At 41.9% G+C, this 15,938-nt stretch overlaps 1 protein-coding gene across 2 annotated transcripts; it reads right to left on the bottom strand.

The window, feature by feature from the left end:
* znf821 (zinc finger protein 821) lies at positions 1–15,890 on the bottom strand. 2 transcript variants are annotated; one of them, XM_083994526.1, is made up of 6 exons: positions 15,793–15,890; positions 6,353–6,484; positions 6,089–6,207; positions 4,240–4,335; positions 3,014–3,180; positions 1–1,273 (listed from the first exon to the last, which is right to left on the bottom strand). In XM_083994526.1, exons 1-6 carry the CDS (start codon positions 15,794–15,796, stop codon positions 304–306), a joined length of 1,488 nt encoding a protein of 495 aa, XP_083850652.1. In that variant the 5' UTR covers positions 15,797–15,890; the 3' UTR covers positions 1–303. The 2 variants fall into 2 exon arrangements, with proteins under 2 accessions (XP_083850652.1, XP_083850653.1); XM_083994527.1 differs by having other exon boundaries at positions 6,089–6,204.
* Positions 15,891–15,938: the final 48 nt, after the last annotated feature.

The following is a 15,938-nucleotide window of genomic DNA, read 5'->3' as shown; positions in this document are numbered from 1 at the left end:
TGCTCCTACTAGAATGAACTGTGTTAAATCTCTTTACAACATGCTTTTATGTCATTGTCATCCGTACAATAACAAACATTCTCAACCCTGTTTCCAAGGTTTTTCTAAACTGTAATAAATTAGAAACCGATGTAGTTTTTTTTTTTTTTTGCTGTATTTAACGAAGCAAAGTTTGTGTGAAGCTGTCCGACACAGAAGATGCTGGGAGTGAAACCAGCTCGGAATGGTTCGCTGTGAGGTTAACGATGCTGCTCAGGAGCCAGTTTCCAGTTTGTCGCTGCCGCCGCCGCCCCTCCGGTCCAGTTAGGGCAGCTTCATGAACAGGCCGTTATCGATGGAGGGGACAGGCATAGGACAGGGGAACTGAAAGAGACTCATGTCCGCTGTGAGGGCGGCCATGGCGGCAGGATCGTGCTCTATCTGTGTCCTCAGAGCGGGGTCGATCTTCTCCAGCCGTCGCTTGATCCTCTTCGCCTCCCGCTCGCGGATCAGCCTGGCCTGCCTCTTCTCGGGCGTCTCGTTGGCCCTCTTCATTCGCATGGCTTCCCTGTCTCTCTGCAGCCTGCGCGCCCGCTGCTCGTCCGACTCCTGCATCCTCTGCATGCGTTTGGCCTCGCGGTCCCGCAGCCGCCTCATTTCCCTCTCCTCGTCCGTCTCGCACGCCCGCTTGTTCTTCTTCGCCGTGCGCTCGCGCTCCAGCCGATGCATGCGAGCCTCCAAGGGTTCGTTCTTCCTACGCAGAGCCCACTTTCTCATCGGCGACTGGGCCTCCACCAGCTGCTGATAGGCCACGCAGCTGTTGCACACCAGCAGCACCCCGGCAGGATACACGGGCATGGGGCTTAGGATGTCGGGGATGGGAGGGAGGCTTGAGGAAGAGGAGTTGAGAGAATCGGGGATGGACGCGAGCGATGGCCCCTCAGAGAGGAGACTGTCAGGCAGTGAAGGGAACGAGGGTCCTTGGTCAGAGCCCGTGCACGGTCCAGATCCTGGGCCCGCACCGTGACACGGTCTGGAGCCGTGACACTGGCTCGGGATGTGACCGGGTCCCTGGCAGGTGCGATGGCCCTGACATAAGCTGGGGCTGGGGTCAGGGGCGTGGCACGGGCGCGGACCCTGACAGGAGCTGGGGCTGGGGCCGGGGCCGTGGCAGGAGCGAGGGCCGGGCCCGGGGCTGTCCATGGGGCTGCTGGAGAGGGAGTGGGACATGGAGCAGTCCCTGTCACTGCCGACATCCATCCTGGTTGTGTCGATGACATCTTGAAGCTTCTCCCTGTGATAGGAGACAGAATTTATCAGATTTGTTAAAGGGATAGTTCAACATTTTGGCAAATTGGCCCATCGCCATAATCCCTATAGTCATAGCAGTAGGTTTGTTACCTTTAATTGTCGGTGCAAGCTATTTTTAGAACGGAGGAGCAGAGCCGCGAGCTGCTTAGAGCTACGCTACGGAGGCTAATGGGATTTCTTGGTTTCCCTCATCAAACTCATCAAATACACAATCCAACAACTCCAAAACACTCTTGTGGACAAGTTGTGACCTGCACATTCACCACGCTATGAGATAATAACGTTACGTTACGAGACAGAGTTGTTTTCGAGGTAAAGAAATCCCATTAGCCTCCGTAGTGTAGCTCTGTTGTCTCCGCCGTTCTAAAAACAGCTTGCACCGACAATTAAAGGTAACGAACATACTGCTATGACTATAGGGATTATGGCAATGGGCCAATTTGCCAAAATGTTGAACTATCCCTTTAAGGCAAAAACAATGTTTACTCCTGTAGCTCAGTGAGACAACATTTTAAATTTGAACTGCCTGAACATGAATGTTACTGACTATACTTTCTCTTTATTTCACTTCTCTTTGTTATAAACTCTCAAGACAAAGTTTCCTCAACAGTCACCTCCTACGTTCTTTATTTTACAATATGTAACAATGTTTTTTTTTCATCTCCACCACTAATGATCTGATCATACTGCCCACACCTACAGTGGTGTCCTAGCTACTGCTGCCGGACTGTAACAAGGCTCAATACATCAGTTTGTTACATGACGACAACGCTTGTTTAAGATACTTAAAACAATCATAGCCTTGTCTTCTTGTTAGCCACTGGCCAAAAGCGTGTAACCACAAGCTCGTCTGTGCCGTCACATCGTTTTGGATGACTGACATGACTTTCAGCCTTTCTGTCTAAAAAGGAAAAGATGACTCATTTCATCTTACTCAGTTCCCCAAGTATTTGTTTCTGAGATGAGCAATACTGTGTCACGAGACCTGTGGTTGACTGAGAGAGAGGTTTTGCACACTATTAAACAGCTGTACGGGAGCTGATAACACTATGGGAACAGGATGGGAATGACAACGAGTTATTTTGTTCACACATAACTCTAGCTGGCTATAACAACATCACATGGCTGCTCTATTTTAGTTTATACACAACTACAGCGTCATATTTTCTTTGCGTTTCCTTTCACTGCAGTGAAAACAACACTACTGCTTCCTATGCTGTTTGTCATTCTACTGTTTGTTCTGACCTTGTCAGTGCTGTTTAAATTAGAGATGTAATGCTAGTTGCTAGGCAACATGCAAGTTTATTTCCATTTAATTTGTGATTCCAGGACTAATGTTATTCATCCCTCCTGTTCTGGATCTGGCATTATCATGTGAACCACTGCCCCACTGTGCTGCATTACACACACATTTTCACCTTTATTATTTAATACACCATGTCACATGTGTTAGAGACACACAAAAAAACTGGTCAATCTAGATATTTTCCTGATCAAACATTGTGACCTGAAACTTCTGACTCATAATGAATAATTAATTTACTTCACCCCTGCCAAAATCATTTTGATGAATAACAAAAATATAATAAGTGACAACATCTATCTGTCTATCTGTATCATATCCTTATACTTCTTACGTTAAAGTTAAAATCATTAATGCAGTAAATCTTCCTGTAATGCATTAATGACCTGAGATGAGAGCCACAGTAGAAATGAGCCAAACCTGTTAAAGTTGTTGGTGTCTGTGAAGCGTGCGCCACAGACAGCGCAGTTGGAGAGGCGGTCCTCAGAGTGGATGAGAAGATGCCGTCCAAGTGAGCCAGGCGAACTCAGGGCTCGCCCACACACTGGGCACACATAGCTCTTGCTGTTGCTCATCATAGTCGTGTGCTGTTCAAGACAAGAGGAGAGATAAGAACATGAAACTAGGGGGAAAAAAAGACATTAAGAGATGACAAGCATCTAAAAATACAACATATTCTAAATTGTAGATTATCATTATTGCATAATTAATTCTACATAACATATCTTTATTATTAGTGTTAGTATATTCATGGCTAATCCATACAACTGTACGCTATAAGCACCTAAAGTTAGCACTTTATTGGACATAGAGAAATCTTCTAATGCCTGCTGCTAATGCAATGTAATAAAATGTGAGTGACAGGACTTTTTAAATATTACAAATCATTAACATTCAAATCTGGTGCTATGTGGACTACTCAGTACCAGAACTGGTCTTGCATTTAATTACTTCATCAACAATTAATTACCACTGTAACGGTGGAGACTGATTATTGTGTCTTGTAGCATTGTCTCTATGGTTCACAAGGGCTAACAAGGCAGATGCTGTAGTAATTGCTCAACATTACGGTGACAGAATGCACAGTCATCCTTCAAGCTGCATGGCATTTGTGAAAGGGGAAAAAGAAAAAGTACACTGTTGATGCTGTGAGCTCTGCAAATGCTGAAGTATGGTATAAATCAACTACTGAATGTTAAGTGAGACATTTAGATCAAGACATGTATAGTGAGAGTGCGTGTGTGTGTGTGTGTGTGTGTGTGTGTGTGTGGGGGGGGGGGGGGTCGTAGATTACTGGGAAATGACGACTGAGAGCCTGAAATGCTGCAACTGTAACATTTGAAAGAGAGACTTCTTCATTTCCATCATTTATAACTGGAAATAATATGTAATAATCATTAAAATATTTGTATTATAAATATTTTAATAATATAAAATAAGATATATATTCTATTGTATAAGAATTAAATAAATATTATTTAAAATATTTGATAATAAAAGCACTAGATAAGATCATCCCACCTGCATTAAAGGTGATGACTTATTGTGTTAGGCATCTTAGTCGGAACAAACAGCAGTAAAGGACAGAAAGGTGCTTTGATGTCGTGATTCTGTTCTAGATGAGACATATAGATATGTTTTCTCACCTGGTAGACATGAGAGATGAGTTTCTCCGGGCTGCTGAAGTCCAGCGTGCAGAGAGGACAAACAAAGTTGCCGTGGTCTGCCCCTTCCTCGCTCTCCTGACAGAAACCAAGCACCATTAAAGCACAATTCAGAAACTTAGCTGTATGCAATAAACTAAACACATCACAACATCTCTGCAACTTCAAAGCAGTGTGGCCTTATATCATATCCACTTCTGTATTCATTTGTAAAGGTAGATTAAACCATGTGTGAAGGATTGTATACAATTTTACACTGTTTTTTTTACTATGTGATACAAATATCAAATCTGTTAGAGCCACAACTTACTTCATGTTTTCTTCTACCTGAATCATTTCTGCAAGTCTTGTATGATGATGTGTAGATGTGAGTGTATGAATGAGCAAAATTCTCACAGGCCCCGGTGACTCACTAACGGTGACATGATGCTGTGTGCTGCCACAGATGTGACTCACACACAAACTGAAATACTGAGCATTTTTAAAACAGAAGGTCTGAGCACAAAACATATTGGTTGCTACCAGGGGTGTTCTCTACAGGTTATATACTGCAAGTCCATTCAAGCGATTGTCACTTTTATTTTCTGACTTTCTGAATCGCATGGCAGTATATTTACCAGCTAGGACAGCAGCGCTACTATTGTTTTTTAACCCTGTGAGTCTGTGTGTGTGTGTGTGTGTGTCATCATGGCAAAATGTGGTACTGGAGACCCTACTTTTGAGACTTTTGAGTGTTGGTATATTCTGACTGTCTGAAGAGATTTTTACAACGTGGTTGTATCGCATTGTTAAAATCTGTCAGGATCATGATCTATAGTAAATGTATATGAGATAACCAAGCATGACGATGGATGTGGTTTAAGACATGAGCACTTTGCATTTTACACTTTTAAAAGATAATCTTATGAGAAGTTTCACCGCTATTTTCCTTACAACTTGTGCAACACATTAAGCTTTGAAAACCACAGTTAAATGGGCCAGTGCAGGTCTTTACGGTAACACCCATTAAAACTGCAGCAAATACTACCACACTACACAATGATGACTAATATTACACACAGGAAATATCTATCCACAAATGAACATTTATATCAACTGCTGCTTCACACACTGGTGGTGGATCACAATTTAAAGAAACATCTGGCCGTTTATGTTCATAATTTCTACAGGCAACACAAGACTTGTCACCACCACATTTCGAAACATGGTAGAAACATGGTATGTGCAATCTCTATTATCATGTTATCACAACGCATAACACTAATAATCAAGCTCTAATGTACAGTTTTTTTTCTCTTCTCTTTTTAATAATTGTATATTGCCTATGTGGTTGCCTTATATTGTACTGTGACTTATTATAAGTTTATTGTATTGTATTGTATAGTTTTATATATTAATGGTCTACTGCCTATGTGCCTTGCATTACATTGTACTGTGACTGTATTATTATTATTACTTTTTTTTTTTTTTAAGGTATTGTGCCTAATAACATCTGGCAAAGGGACTACCCATGCAAACCAGCCCTGGCTGCAATTGGGTACAACCACATCCCTTCGTCCTTGTTAGAAAGGAATGCTGAACATTGTACACTGTCCTCCTGAAAAATAAATAAATTGAAATTGAAATTGAAACATGCTGTGCACCACATAACTCCAGATGAAATTGGGTGTGCACAGAGATGCAGGGCAAATCCTAGTCAATAATTTATCTCTGCAGAGTTTTGTTTGTATGTTCATGTTCAAACCAAAATGAATAAAACAGACAATGTGGCACAATCAAGATTGACACGCTCATAACTCCAGCCCGTATTTTGTCGTACCAGCCCACTCACCTCTTTGACCCCCGCTCCTTGTAGGCGGCACTGTGTTCTCTTGGTGGTCATGTGGTCGTCAGCTGAGGTGTTGGAGGACGAGTCTTCACCGTGGTTGTCAAGATCACTATCGCTGTCTTCTATGGAGGCAAACACAGCCCTATCAATACAGACAGACAACAAAACACAGAGCAGGGCTTACTCTCACTAACACCCCTCAATCCGAGGATGTTCCTACAGAATCTGTCCGTTCCTCCTCCTCTGTCCCGTCCCTCTATCCTGTACCTGAGATGCTATCCTGCCCGTGGACTTCCTGGGAGTTGTTGCTGCAGCATTCACTGTCTTCGGTGAATTCATCCCTGCCATCCATGTTAATAGTGTGCTGAAGTCCTGTGATGCCTGAAGTGTGGAATGGCCCTGGAGATAAAGAGACAGTAGCAAATGATAAATGTTTCTGTACAGTGGACAGGAGAGGAAAAAGAGAGGAGTGCGGTTAAGGTAAGGTCAGGGAACTTTATAAGGTAAACCTGCATGAAAACACATGGTTATAACACATGATAGCTATATAGAACAACATATATAAGATATATATGACAATATAAATTGTCTTTTATCAGAGATTTAGCAATACCATTTATATTGTGTATCTGCCTGTTGAATATTTTGGGTGTACTACTACCATGAATATTATCATTAGGTTTTTAATCTGCTTACTAATGTTTTTCATGTTTAGTTTGCTGGATTGATCTAAATCAGTGTTTCTCAACCTTGGGGTTGGGACCCCACGTGGGGTCGCCTGAAATGTCTAGTAATTGATTAAAAAAAAATACTACTAAAAATATTTTTAAAACTAATTATTATTCTTTTAAAATTATGATTATAAACACAACATTCAGTCTTAAACAACTGTATTCTATACTTTCTCAAATATAAATCAAGTTCAAATAAAATGCAGCATTTAAAAATATTTGAGCTGGTGCATCTTGATTGACGGGGTCGCCAGAAATTTGTGATGTCAAAATGGGGTCACAAGCCAAAAAAGGTTGGGAACCACTGATCTAAATGAATGATGATATGAATGGCAGAACAAGCTGATCTAGTTTCACAGTATAGAAGACTGGTTTTGTAAGATGGAAACGCGCTCCCTGTATGATGCATACAGACAGATACAGATATGACTGTGCAGCACAGAGGCGGCTCCTCCCACTGAGGAGATCATTTCACAAATAACCTGATTTTTAAAAATAAATCTGAAGTTCAATCTAATGAAGCTAATGTCAATAAATCAAGTGAGTTAGGTGAGAAATCGTTTTACACTGCACCCTGCATGAGTGCTTAATCTCTGTTGCCACATGGAAACAGCATCTTCTGTCAAAGCACACCACACGGAGGTATGAATTTTTCAACACAAGTTGCATTCACCTATAGCCAAGGGCTCTTGCCTTGTCCATGATGTTAAAACTCGCTGTGATTTTTAGAGGACACAATGTGTATCCTTGACATTTTGCCATTTGGTTAATGCTCTATGATTATAATGAAATGATTGAATCATGGCAACTAGAGGGAAACCTATCATCAGAACAGCACAGTCCACCAAGAAGAAAAAATGATTATACAATCCCACATTTCTCTCAAGACTTTTGGGGATTCAGTGCAGTGAAGACGACGTGGACCACGAGATGTTCTTCATCCATATGGCTGCTTTTCCTATGAAATATATCCAACGCTGGAGCCTAATGAACGCTAAGCCAGCAAAGCAAGCTCACTGACATACGTGCACACACAAATTAACTTCATTTGCATCCCAACCCCCATTTTTTCACACACATATACCCTCACAGATACATGCTTGCTCTGTTCCACAGCTATGCTGCAGTCCCACGGGGGAAGCAGCCTGCACTATTTTCCTCTAGCTAACTGCTTTGCAACTCAGTGTGTTTCTCTCTCGCTCCCTCTCTCTCTCTCAGTACCACCCACACACTGAACAGCCTGGCTCGCCCTCTGTCCTCCCTGCTTGCATGTAGCTCGAGCTACCTCCATATCTATACCATCGGCTCTGAGGGGGAGGATGGAGCTTCATACCATGACAGCCCATATGTGCCTCATTTAACTCTTTGTGATGCTCCTCTTTGTTTTACGCTCGGCCCTGGCTGCTGATTGCAGGATTTGATAAAATACCTTCACTTTTCTTATTATTGCACTTGACCCCCCTGCAGGCCTATATTTAACTGTCGCCGCATTATTGGAGACATTTTTTGGTTGAAAGCTCCTCTGGCGTTCGCACAAACACGAGTACGTTCTAATCTCTTGCACTTGAGGTTGCTGAAAATTAATGATAAGTTAAAATCCAATTTTCTTCCCTTGTGTGCTCTCTGCCCATTACCACACAGCCCAGAGATGGGAGAGAGATCCCGACTTCAGTTACCTGAGTCTGACAGAAGTAATTACAGCCCTTGTCACAATCCTGAGGTACTGCACGCACGCACACACACACACACACACAAACACACACAAACACACACTTTCTCTCCCTGTTTCTGTATATGAGAGGAAAAGAGAAGTATAATTTTGAGGAGGTTTGTCAATCCACTGTTTTGCTCCTTTTTGGCAGGAAGTTGACGTGTGAAGACAGTTTGGGCGCTTTTCCCACATTCACACACACACACACACACACATTCACACACACACACTGCACTGGTGGAGTGGGGTCGGAGTATTGAACTATGAACTACTACAACAAGCTGGCTTCACGGCACATAGCCAATGATTGATGTGTGAGAGAGATACCCATCCCCCCACTGCTAGGGCTCTGTCTGTACATCTGTCTCTCCTCGACCCCTCCACCACCACCACCACCACCACTACCCCCCCCCCCCCCTCTCTCTCTCCCTCAGTCTCTGCCACTGTGATGTTATCTCTGAGTCTGTGTGTCTGTAGGCAGGAGGTGACGCAGTGTCTGACTGAATCCAGACAAAGAGACAAACTCATCAGCCAACAGACACACAGAAGAGGGAGAGAAGAGGAGGAGGAGGAGGACAGAGGGGTGGGGGTGGGGGGGGGGGGGTGAGGGTAGGGTGGTGGGGGTAAGCGCGCAAAACAAAACAGACAAAAGATAGAATGCCAAAACTCTACTCAAACACCAAGCAATGGGGGTCCTGTTGAATTCAACCACTCCACCACCACCCACCCCCCTGTCCCTGTCCCCTCCTCCTCCTCTTCTTCTTTTCAGCCGCCGTCCCCTCCAAAAAACACACACACAGACACACAACACCGTCTGAATCTGCAGGAAGTGCTGGGGCCTCTGTCTTCCATCCCCACACACACACACACACACACACACACAGAGGAGAACGAGGATGGTGGGCCAGACCAGACGTTCGTTCGATCAATTCTTCTCACTCTGATTAACTGGTGACCCACTATAACAAGAGGAGAGGATGAAGCGCTGAACCATTTTTCTTGAGGAGGACTTTCTCCCGTTGGTTTGCCGCCTACAGTTCTCCTTCAACTCTTCCTCCTTCCTTGGTGAAAACAACAAAAAAAAGAAGTAATATTTACATTCTTTGATTTGGCCACACAAGACTGCACTAGTATCGCCATGAAAGCAAAGCACACAGCAGCAATCACGTTCAATCAGGAAACATTGTGTGCTGCTGATGCTGATGTGCTGCGTCACATATCTCATTTATGATTCTTTGAAAACCAAGTTCAGTTACTAGAGAGAAACAGGTGCCTGAGATGCTGAACTTCAAAGTGGTACTTTTTTTTATTAGGTGCCATAATAAATAAAGATTTCTGTTAAGCACAGATGTGTCCGCTCCCTCAAAAACATGAAATATCATGAACTTAAAAACAATAAATGTAATTTTTTTCTGATTTACTCCAAGAAACAGAGTGGTTCAGGGTGTGTACTGAAAACACATCCGCCAATACATTCACACAAACAGATTTCTATTTACTGTCAACCTCAAGGACTCAATCCACTTTTCTGCAGAAAGCAGTGCCTTAATTAACTCTTATATAACACTGCTGCTTCTCCTGGTGTTGTTGCACATCAAACTAAAGGAGGAAAACAAATAGCAAGACAGACACGACTGTTGTATTATTGTCTGGAATTCCCTATATATATGTGTGTGTGTGTGTGTGTGTGTGTGTGTGTGTGTGTGTGTGTGTGTGTGTGTGTGTGTGTGTGTGTGTGTGTGTGTGTGTGTGTGTGTGTGTCCCCGCCCGCCTGCCTGTCAGACTGTCTCCCTGCCTGTCTGGTCTGTCAGTCTGTCTGTCTGGTCTGACTCTCTCTGGGGGGACAGCTCTGTGTGTGTGTGTGTGTGTGTGTGTGTGTGTGTGTGTGTGTGTGTGTGTGTGTGTGTGTGTGTGTGTGTGTGTGTGTGTGTGTGTGTGTGTGATTCATACCTCACATGAAAAGACAGGTAACAACAATCAAGGCAAAGTAGAGGAAAGTCAGTGTGCACAACCTGAGCTCACACTCCAGTGATACGGAGAGAGCTACGCCTTGTCAGTGTAAAAAAAAACAAAAAACTGCTGTTGCATTTATCACAGTAAGAAGTGCACTAACATATGCAAACACCACACTGTATCATCAGGCCCTCCTGAGAGGTTTCAGCTCCCACTCTGGACTCTTGTAGAGGTGTTACAGAGCAGCCAATGAGCTAATTAGCTCACAGGGATTAGTGAAGGCGCAAGTGCGAGATGTATTTCAACGTCAGTTTAAAATAAACTATGTTTAGAAAGGACGGGCTGCAACATGCATAACTTCAGTAGATTACACTGGGAAATCCCCTTCTGCGGACTGAGGCGTATTTAAGAGGTCAGCATGCTGTCTACCAACAAGGGGATCTAGGGGGTAGAAAGCCAGAGACAAAGCCACAGGGGGGGGGGGGGTGGAAATCTGCTATGTATCTAAATAAAGCAAATTTTGCATAAAAATCAAAGTTGCAGCCCAACTAATAATTAGTTTAACAATGGCTCATTCTTAACTATGTATAAATGATTATTACTGACAACTAAGAAAATCTGCTCACTGTTTTCTCAATTGATAGATTATGTAATAATAAACACCATAAAATAATAAAAAAAATCAACTTCCTGCAGCACAAGGTGACATGTTCAAATAGGCTATTTATTCATCTGACCAACAGTCCAAGCCTAAAAGATATTCAGTTTACAGACAGAGACAGATGAACCGAGACAAGCAGCAAAGCCTCACATCAGAGAAGCTGACACTAGTTGATGTTTGAAAAGCTTGATTATCAAGATTGGTGCCACTGTTTTCTGCCAATAAATCTGTATTTCCTCAGAAATGTGCATGAATAGACTTTGTGTTGCAACAAATGTTGTAGCTATGTCACTCTAAAAGGGAAGAAAGGGAGAAAGATATACTGATTTCAGCAAAAGCTGAAAAATCTTAAACCAAACAGCAATAACACTTTTTTTTTAAATGCTGACTATGTGCTCTCTGTTGCTTTCCTGTAATCTTGTACTGAAACTGACACCAAGCAGATCCTCAGAGTGTAAAAGTTGAAACGCTTGTCCCCTCTGATCATATCATGCTAGTCATGGTGCGACTTTAAGTCCGCTCTGTTTTAACGCCTCTGACATGTTCTTGCCGTATTAATTTGCAGAAATGACACCTTATTACAAAACATGGTTAGCCACAAGGCCTGCCATACAGACTAGAGGAAGATGCTATCAGAGGGCTTTTTGTGAGTCAGTCTACTTGGCAAATACACACACACACACACAGACACATGAGTGATATGAGTTATGAATCTCCGAGGATTGCACAAATGATACACTTGAAAAGGAAAGATGTTCACATGATTAGGTTTGGTTGCAAGAACATGTGTCTCATGTTTGAGAAGAGCATCATTCTACAATGCTGAATTTGTCACAGCAAGTTTAAAGTAAGAATTGCATCTTTTCTAATACTTATTTACATATTTAATTATTTTCTTTTTAGCCATTCATTTTTTTTTATTGTAAACTGCCCAGAATTGATGTTTAATTTCTTGGACACCTCATTGGTTTCTACTTTGTCCATGTGACCCCAGAACAAGCTGTGAAAAAAATAAATCACAGATCAGCTAATAAGGACCTGTGCTGGATTTTCACACAACAAACTACAAGACAAAATGAAAGAGAGCGATATCCATCACCACTCTGACAAGGAAACGTTTTCATGCAAACCCTCAGCCAAACAAAACAGCCCTGATATTTAAATGTCAGCTGCTGCATAATACTATAACACATCGAGTATGTGGTGGCATGTCACGAAGAAGCCCTGTCTTGATAGTAATTGAAATACTGAGAGCAGAGGAAAAAAATAATCCTGTTCAACAACCAAAGAATGGAGGGATAATGGACGTGACATGGATAAATAAATCGTGAAATGACATGAGACGGATAGATACCTGGGATACCTACAGTCAACTTTGAAGGGGTTGGTCTGTTTTCGCCTGGACATATTATTGCCCACTCCCGGTAAGAAGGAAAACAGGAATCTCCTCCTCAACCCGGACAGTAACGCAGCAGAGACCAGTCCAGGTGTATTCCGCTCTGAGAGGACCGATGATGAACGAGATACTAATAAATAATGATCATAATAAAAAAAATCTAAGCGTTTACTCGATCATATTCTGTGTTTTTTTTTTTTTAACAAAAATAAAAAATAAAAAAAATTCGCGGATTCATAAAAGCGTCACATTCTTGCAGCCGCTGAGAAAGCCCCGTCTCCAGTCGAGCAGGGGGGTTAAAATGACGTCCAGAGACACAGACCGAGCAGCACCGAGCCGCTCCGATCCCCAGCCGCTGGCACCCGCGCACTCACTGCAGCGATGCACGAGCTCAGCTGATCTCTAACGTAAAAGCGATGAAGCCAGCCACACCGAAAAGGATTGTGGGATACGCAGGGGAGATGGGGAGTTCACGTTTTAAGATACTCTGCTGCGGCGTTCAAGTCGTGTAGGAGAAAAGACGATGATGTACAACAGCCTCACAAGTCACTATGAAGGAAGAGAGCGTGTGTGTGTGTGTGTGTGTGTGTGTGTGTGTGTGTGTGTGTGTGTGTGTGTGTGTGTGTGTGTGTGTGTGTGTGTGTGTGTGTGTGTGTGTGTGTGTGTGTGTTTGTATCACACACACATACATCTAAAAACATATTTTTAAAACATATAATGTCCAGGACTGAATCCTGTACCATATATTAATGTCTAAAATAACCTGAATTAATGCTTTGAGTTGTTTTTTGTTTGTTTTTACAATGAAAGGCAGTTGCTGCTGCGTTATAACATACACATATAGGCTACACATATATGCTTTTATGGATATGTAAGAAAAGGGGGGGCTATAAGCTGAAGCTTCCGCCCCTATCCTTTGGTTGTGACCAGAGTTTATACTCTCTAAGTAACCAATCAATTTCATTCATTCATTCAAACAACATAATTCATGATTTCTCAGGGAAATGTTGAATTATAAATATGCATATAGAAATTAGTTTTGTTCCCACCATTTAATGCACTTTCACACTTTTTGGTTGGGGACTGAGCAGGGAGTTTCACTATCATTTTATTGTCAGTGCTCTCTGATGGACAAACTATGCAATAGTGACACAGTTTCTGAATGAAAAACTATATTTTTGGCATTTCTGAACTGTAATTTTTGTCACTTGGTTTCCAAAATGAAGCACATACAGTATATTGATATACTTTATCTTTAATAAGCGAATCGGCTTATAGGAATAATAGGCAATGGCAGTAGATAAGTCTGATTCTCACTGGGGTGTGTCTCACTAAATAGGGTTATGTTTGTAGATGCATTGAAAGCAATTGATAGCATATATGTGTTCATGGAAAATCACATTGGCCTTGGTCTTTAATTATCTTTTTTTTAATGCAGAAAGCAAAAAAAGAAAGAAATGAGTCACAAATCTCTATTAAAATATTGTTTTGTTGTAGCAGCAAAAATTTAAAAAGCAGCTATCTCCAAAATCACCACGGCTATATCTATATATTTTTGATTAAATGCATTTTGTAGTTTGGATAAACAGGCCCATTAAACTTCAAACTGCTGTTCACAGGATTTGAATTTTAGAGATGACTTTGTATTCCAGTTTTGTGAGTTGTGCGTTTTTGAGTGAGGGTTGATAGGAGTGCTGTTTATCCGCCCAGATGATAAGCCTCTGGGCAACCAGTTCAAATACATGAAAAGACTTAATGGGTGTGGGCTTGTATAAACAATGGAGCAAGGCGTTGATTCATACTCCAAAGTTTAAAAGGGACAGCGTTGCATACAATACAGAAAAAGTCTTGGGGTCACACAAAATACAGCATTTACAATAGAAAAAGCCATATCAACTTATAGCACCATACCCAGCAGCAACTAGCATCACAATAACTGCATACACCATTGTGCAATATACATAACTTGTTCCTTCCCTCCACAGTCTGACCGGGGGTCAGTTTATAAAAACCTTTGATCAGCTCTGACCAAATTGTTTCTGAATATTGATAGCTAGTGTTTATAATATGTAACAATTTTTCACTGCAAACCAAGTGTCTTAACACGTCCATCTTTCCATAATATACATGGCAATACTTTGCATTGTAACACTGTCAACAGTCTAAGAAAATTAAAGCTCTATTTGTTTTAGCAGTTTTAAAGGTATAAAAGTCTGTATCTTGAAAAATAATGAAGACTATCATCACTTGGGGATTGCATTTGTAAAAAGTAAGCCAACAATATTAGATATTTTCAGTTTCCCCGCATGAAATGAAAACAACCAGAAGAATGTAATAAAGTAATTTCCACCTCTGACTCCCCATGCAGCAGATTTCCTGTTTTGCTCAGTCAGTTTTATGATCATTTTGACACAGTCATGCTCCAAGCACATGAGCAACAGGTTCAAGTCCTCTTCACACCACAGAACAATCACTGCATCTAATCAGAGGACATTGTAATCTAAATTCATATATGTCCAACATTGCTTTTTGTTACAGCATTTTGTTAGTTTTAACTTTATCATTCATTACACCTTACAGTAGTGGATATTTTTTTCCATTTGCATTTTGATCATTATGATTTGCACATAATTTCCAACAGGGTTAGCTTTGTTCAAATCTATGTCATTTTGTATCCAATAAAGCTTTAATAAGTCACTGATTTAACACTTGAGACCAAACCTGATGCAGTCTAGTGCCTACAGAGTTAATAGAGCATTAACCAAGCCCAACCCGAAGCTCAATTTCTTGGAGAGCACAGTATCAACACTAGATGGCGCTCAAAACAACTGGACTGCTAATGTCATAACATTACATGTAGTCGTCATCACTGACTGCCACGAGTAAACGGACCGCAGCACGACATCGACTGGGTAAAGAAATGTATTCCTCCGCAAGGATGAGAAAATATGCCATCTCAACAAAACAACCTCATCGAGTCATGACATTAACGATATTTTGCATGACAAGCGACAGATGAAATAGATCAGCATCAAACCTAAAAAACCACGCTGTGCTAATTTATTTAGACCCAAAACAACCGGAGAGATCAATGAGATAAACGTTAACGGGCAGCTAAGGTGGCTAACGTTAACAAGCCCCTAACGTTGGCCCTTTATTGTCAATGCGAGAGCGATGGAAAGAGCACAAGCTTCACTCGCTTAGACAGCAACTAGCACATGAAAGGCGGGGTAAAAGGTACAATTCAGCTATTACCCATGGTGTCCAGTGTGCACTGGCATATCAGATGAGGAGTCCCGGGCAGAAGTCCTGTCTGTGGTACGAGCTAAGGTTAGTGTACGTTGGTTTGGTTGGTGGTGATGAGGCTGAGCTCGGTGCGACAGTCAGTCAGTCCGCGCTTC

The sequence above is a fragment of the Trachurus trachurus genome, assembly GCF_905171665.1.
Source record: "Trachurus trachurus genome assembly, chromosome: 3".
Lineage (NCBI taxonomy): Eukaryota > Metazoa > Chordata > Actinopteri > Carangiformes > Carangidae > Trachurus > Trachurus trachurus.
This window is presented reverse-complemented; position numbering and strand designations above follow the sequence as displayed.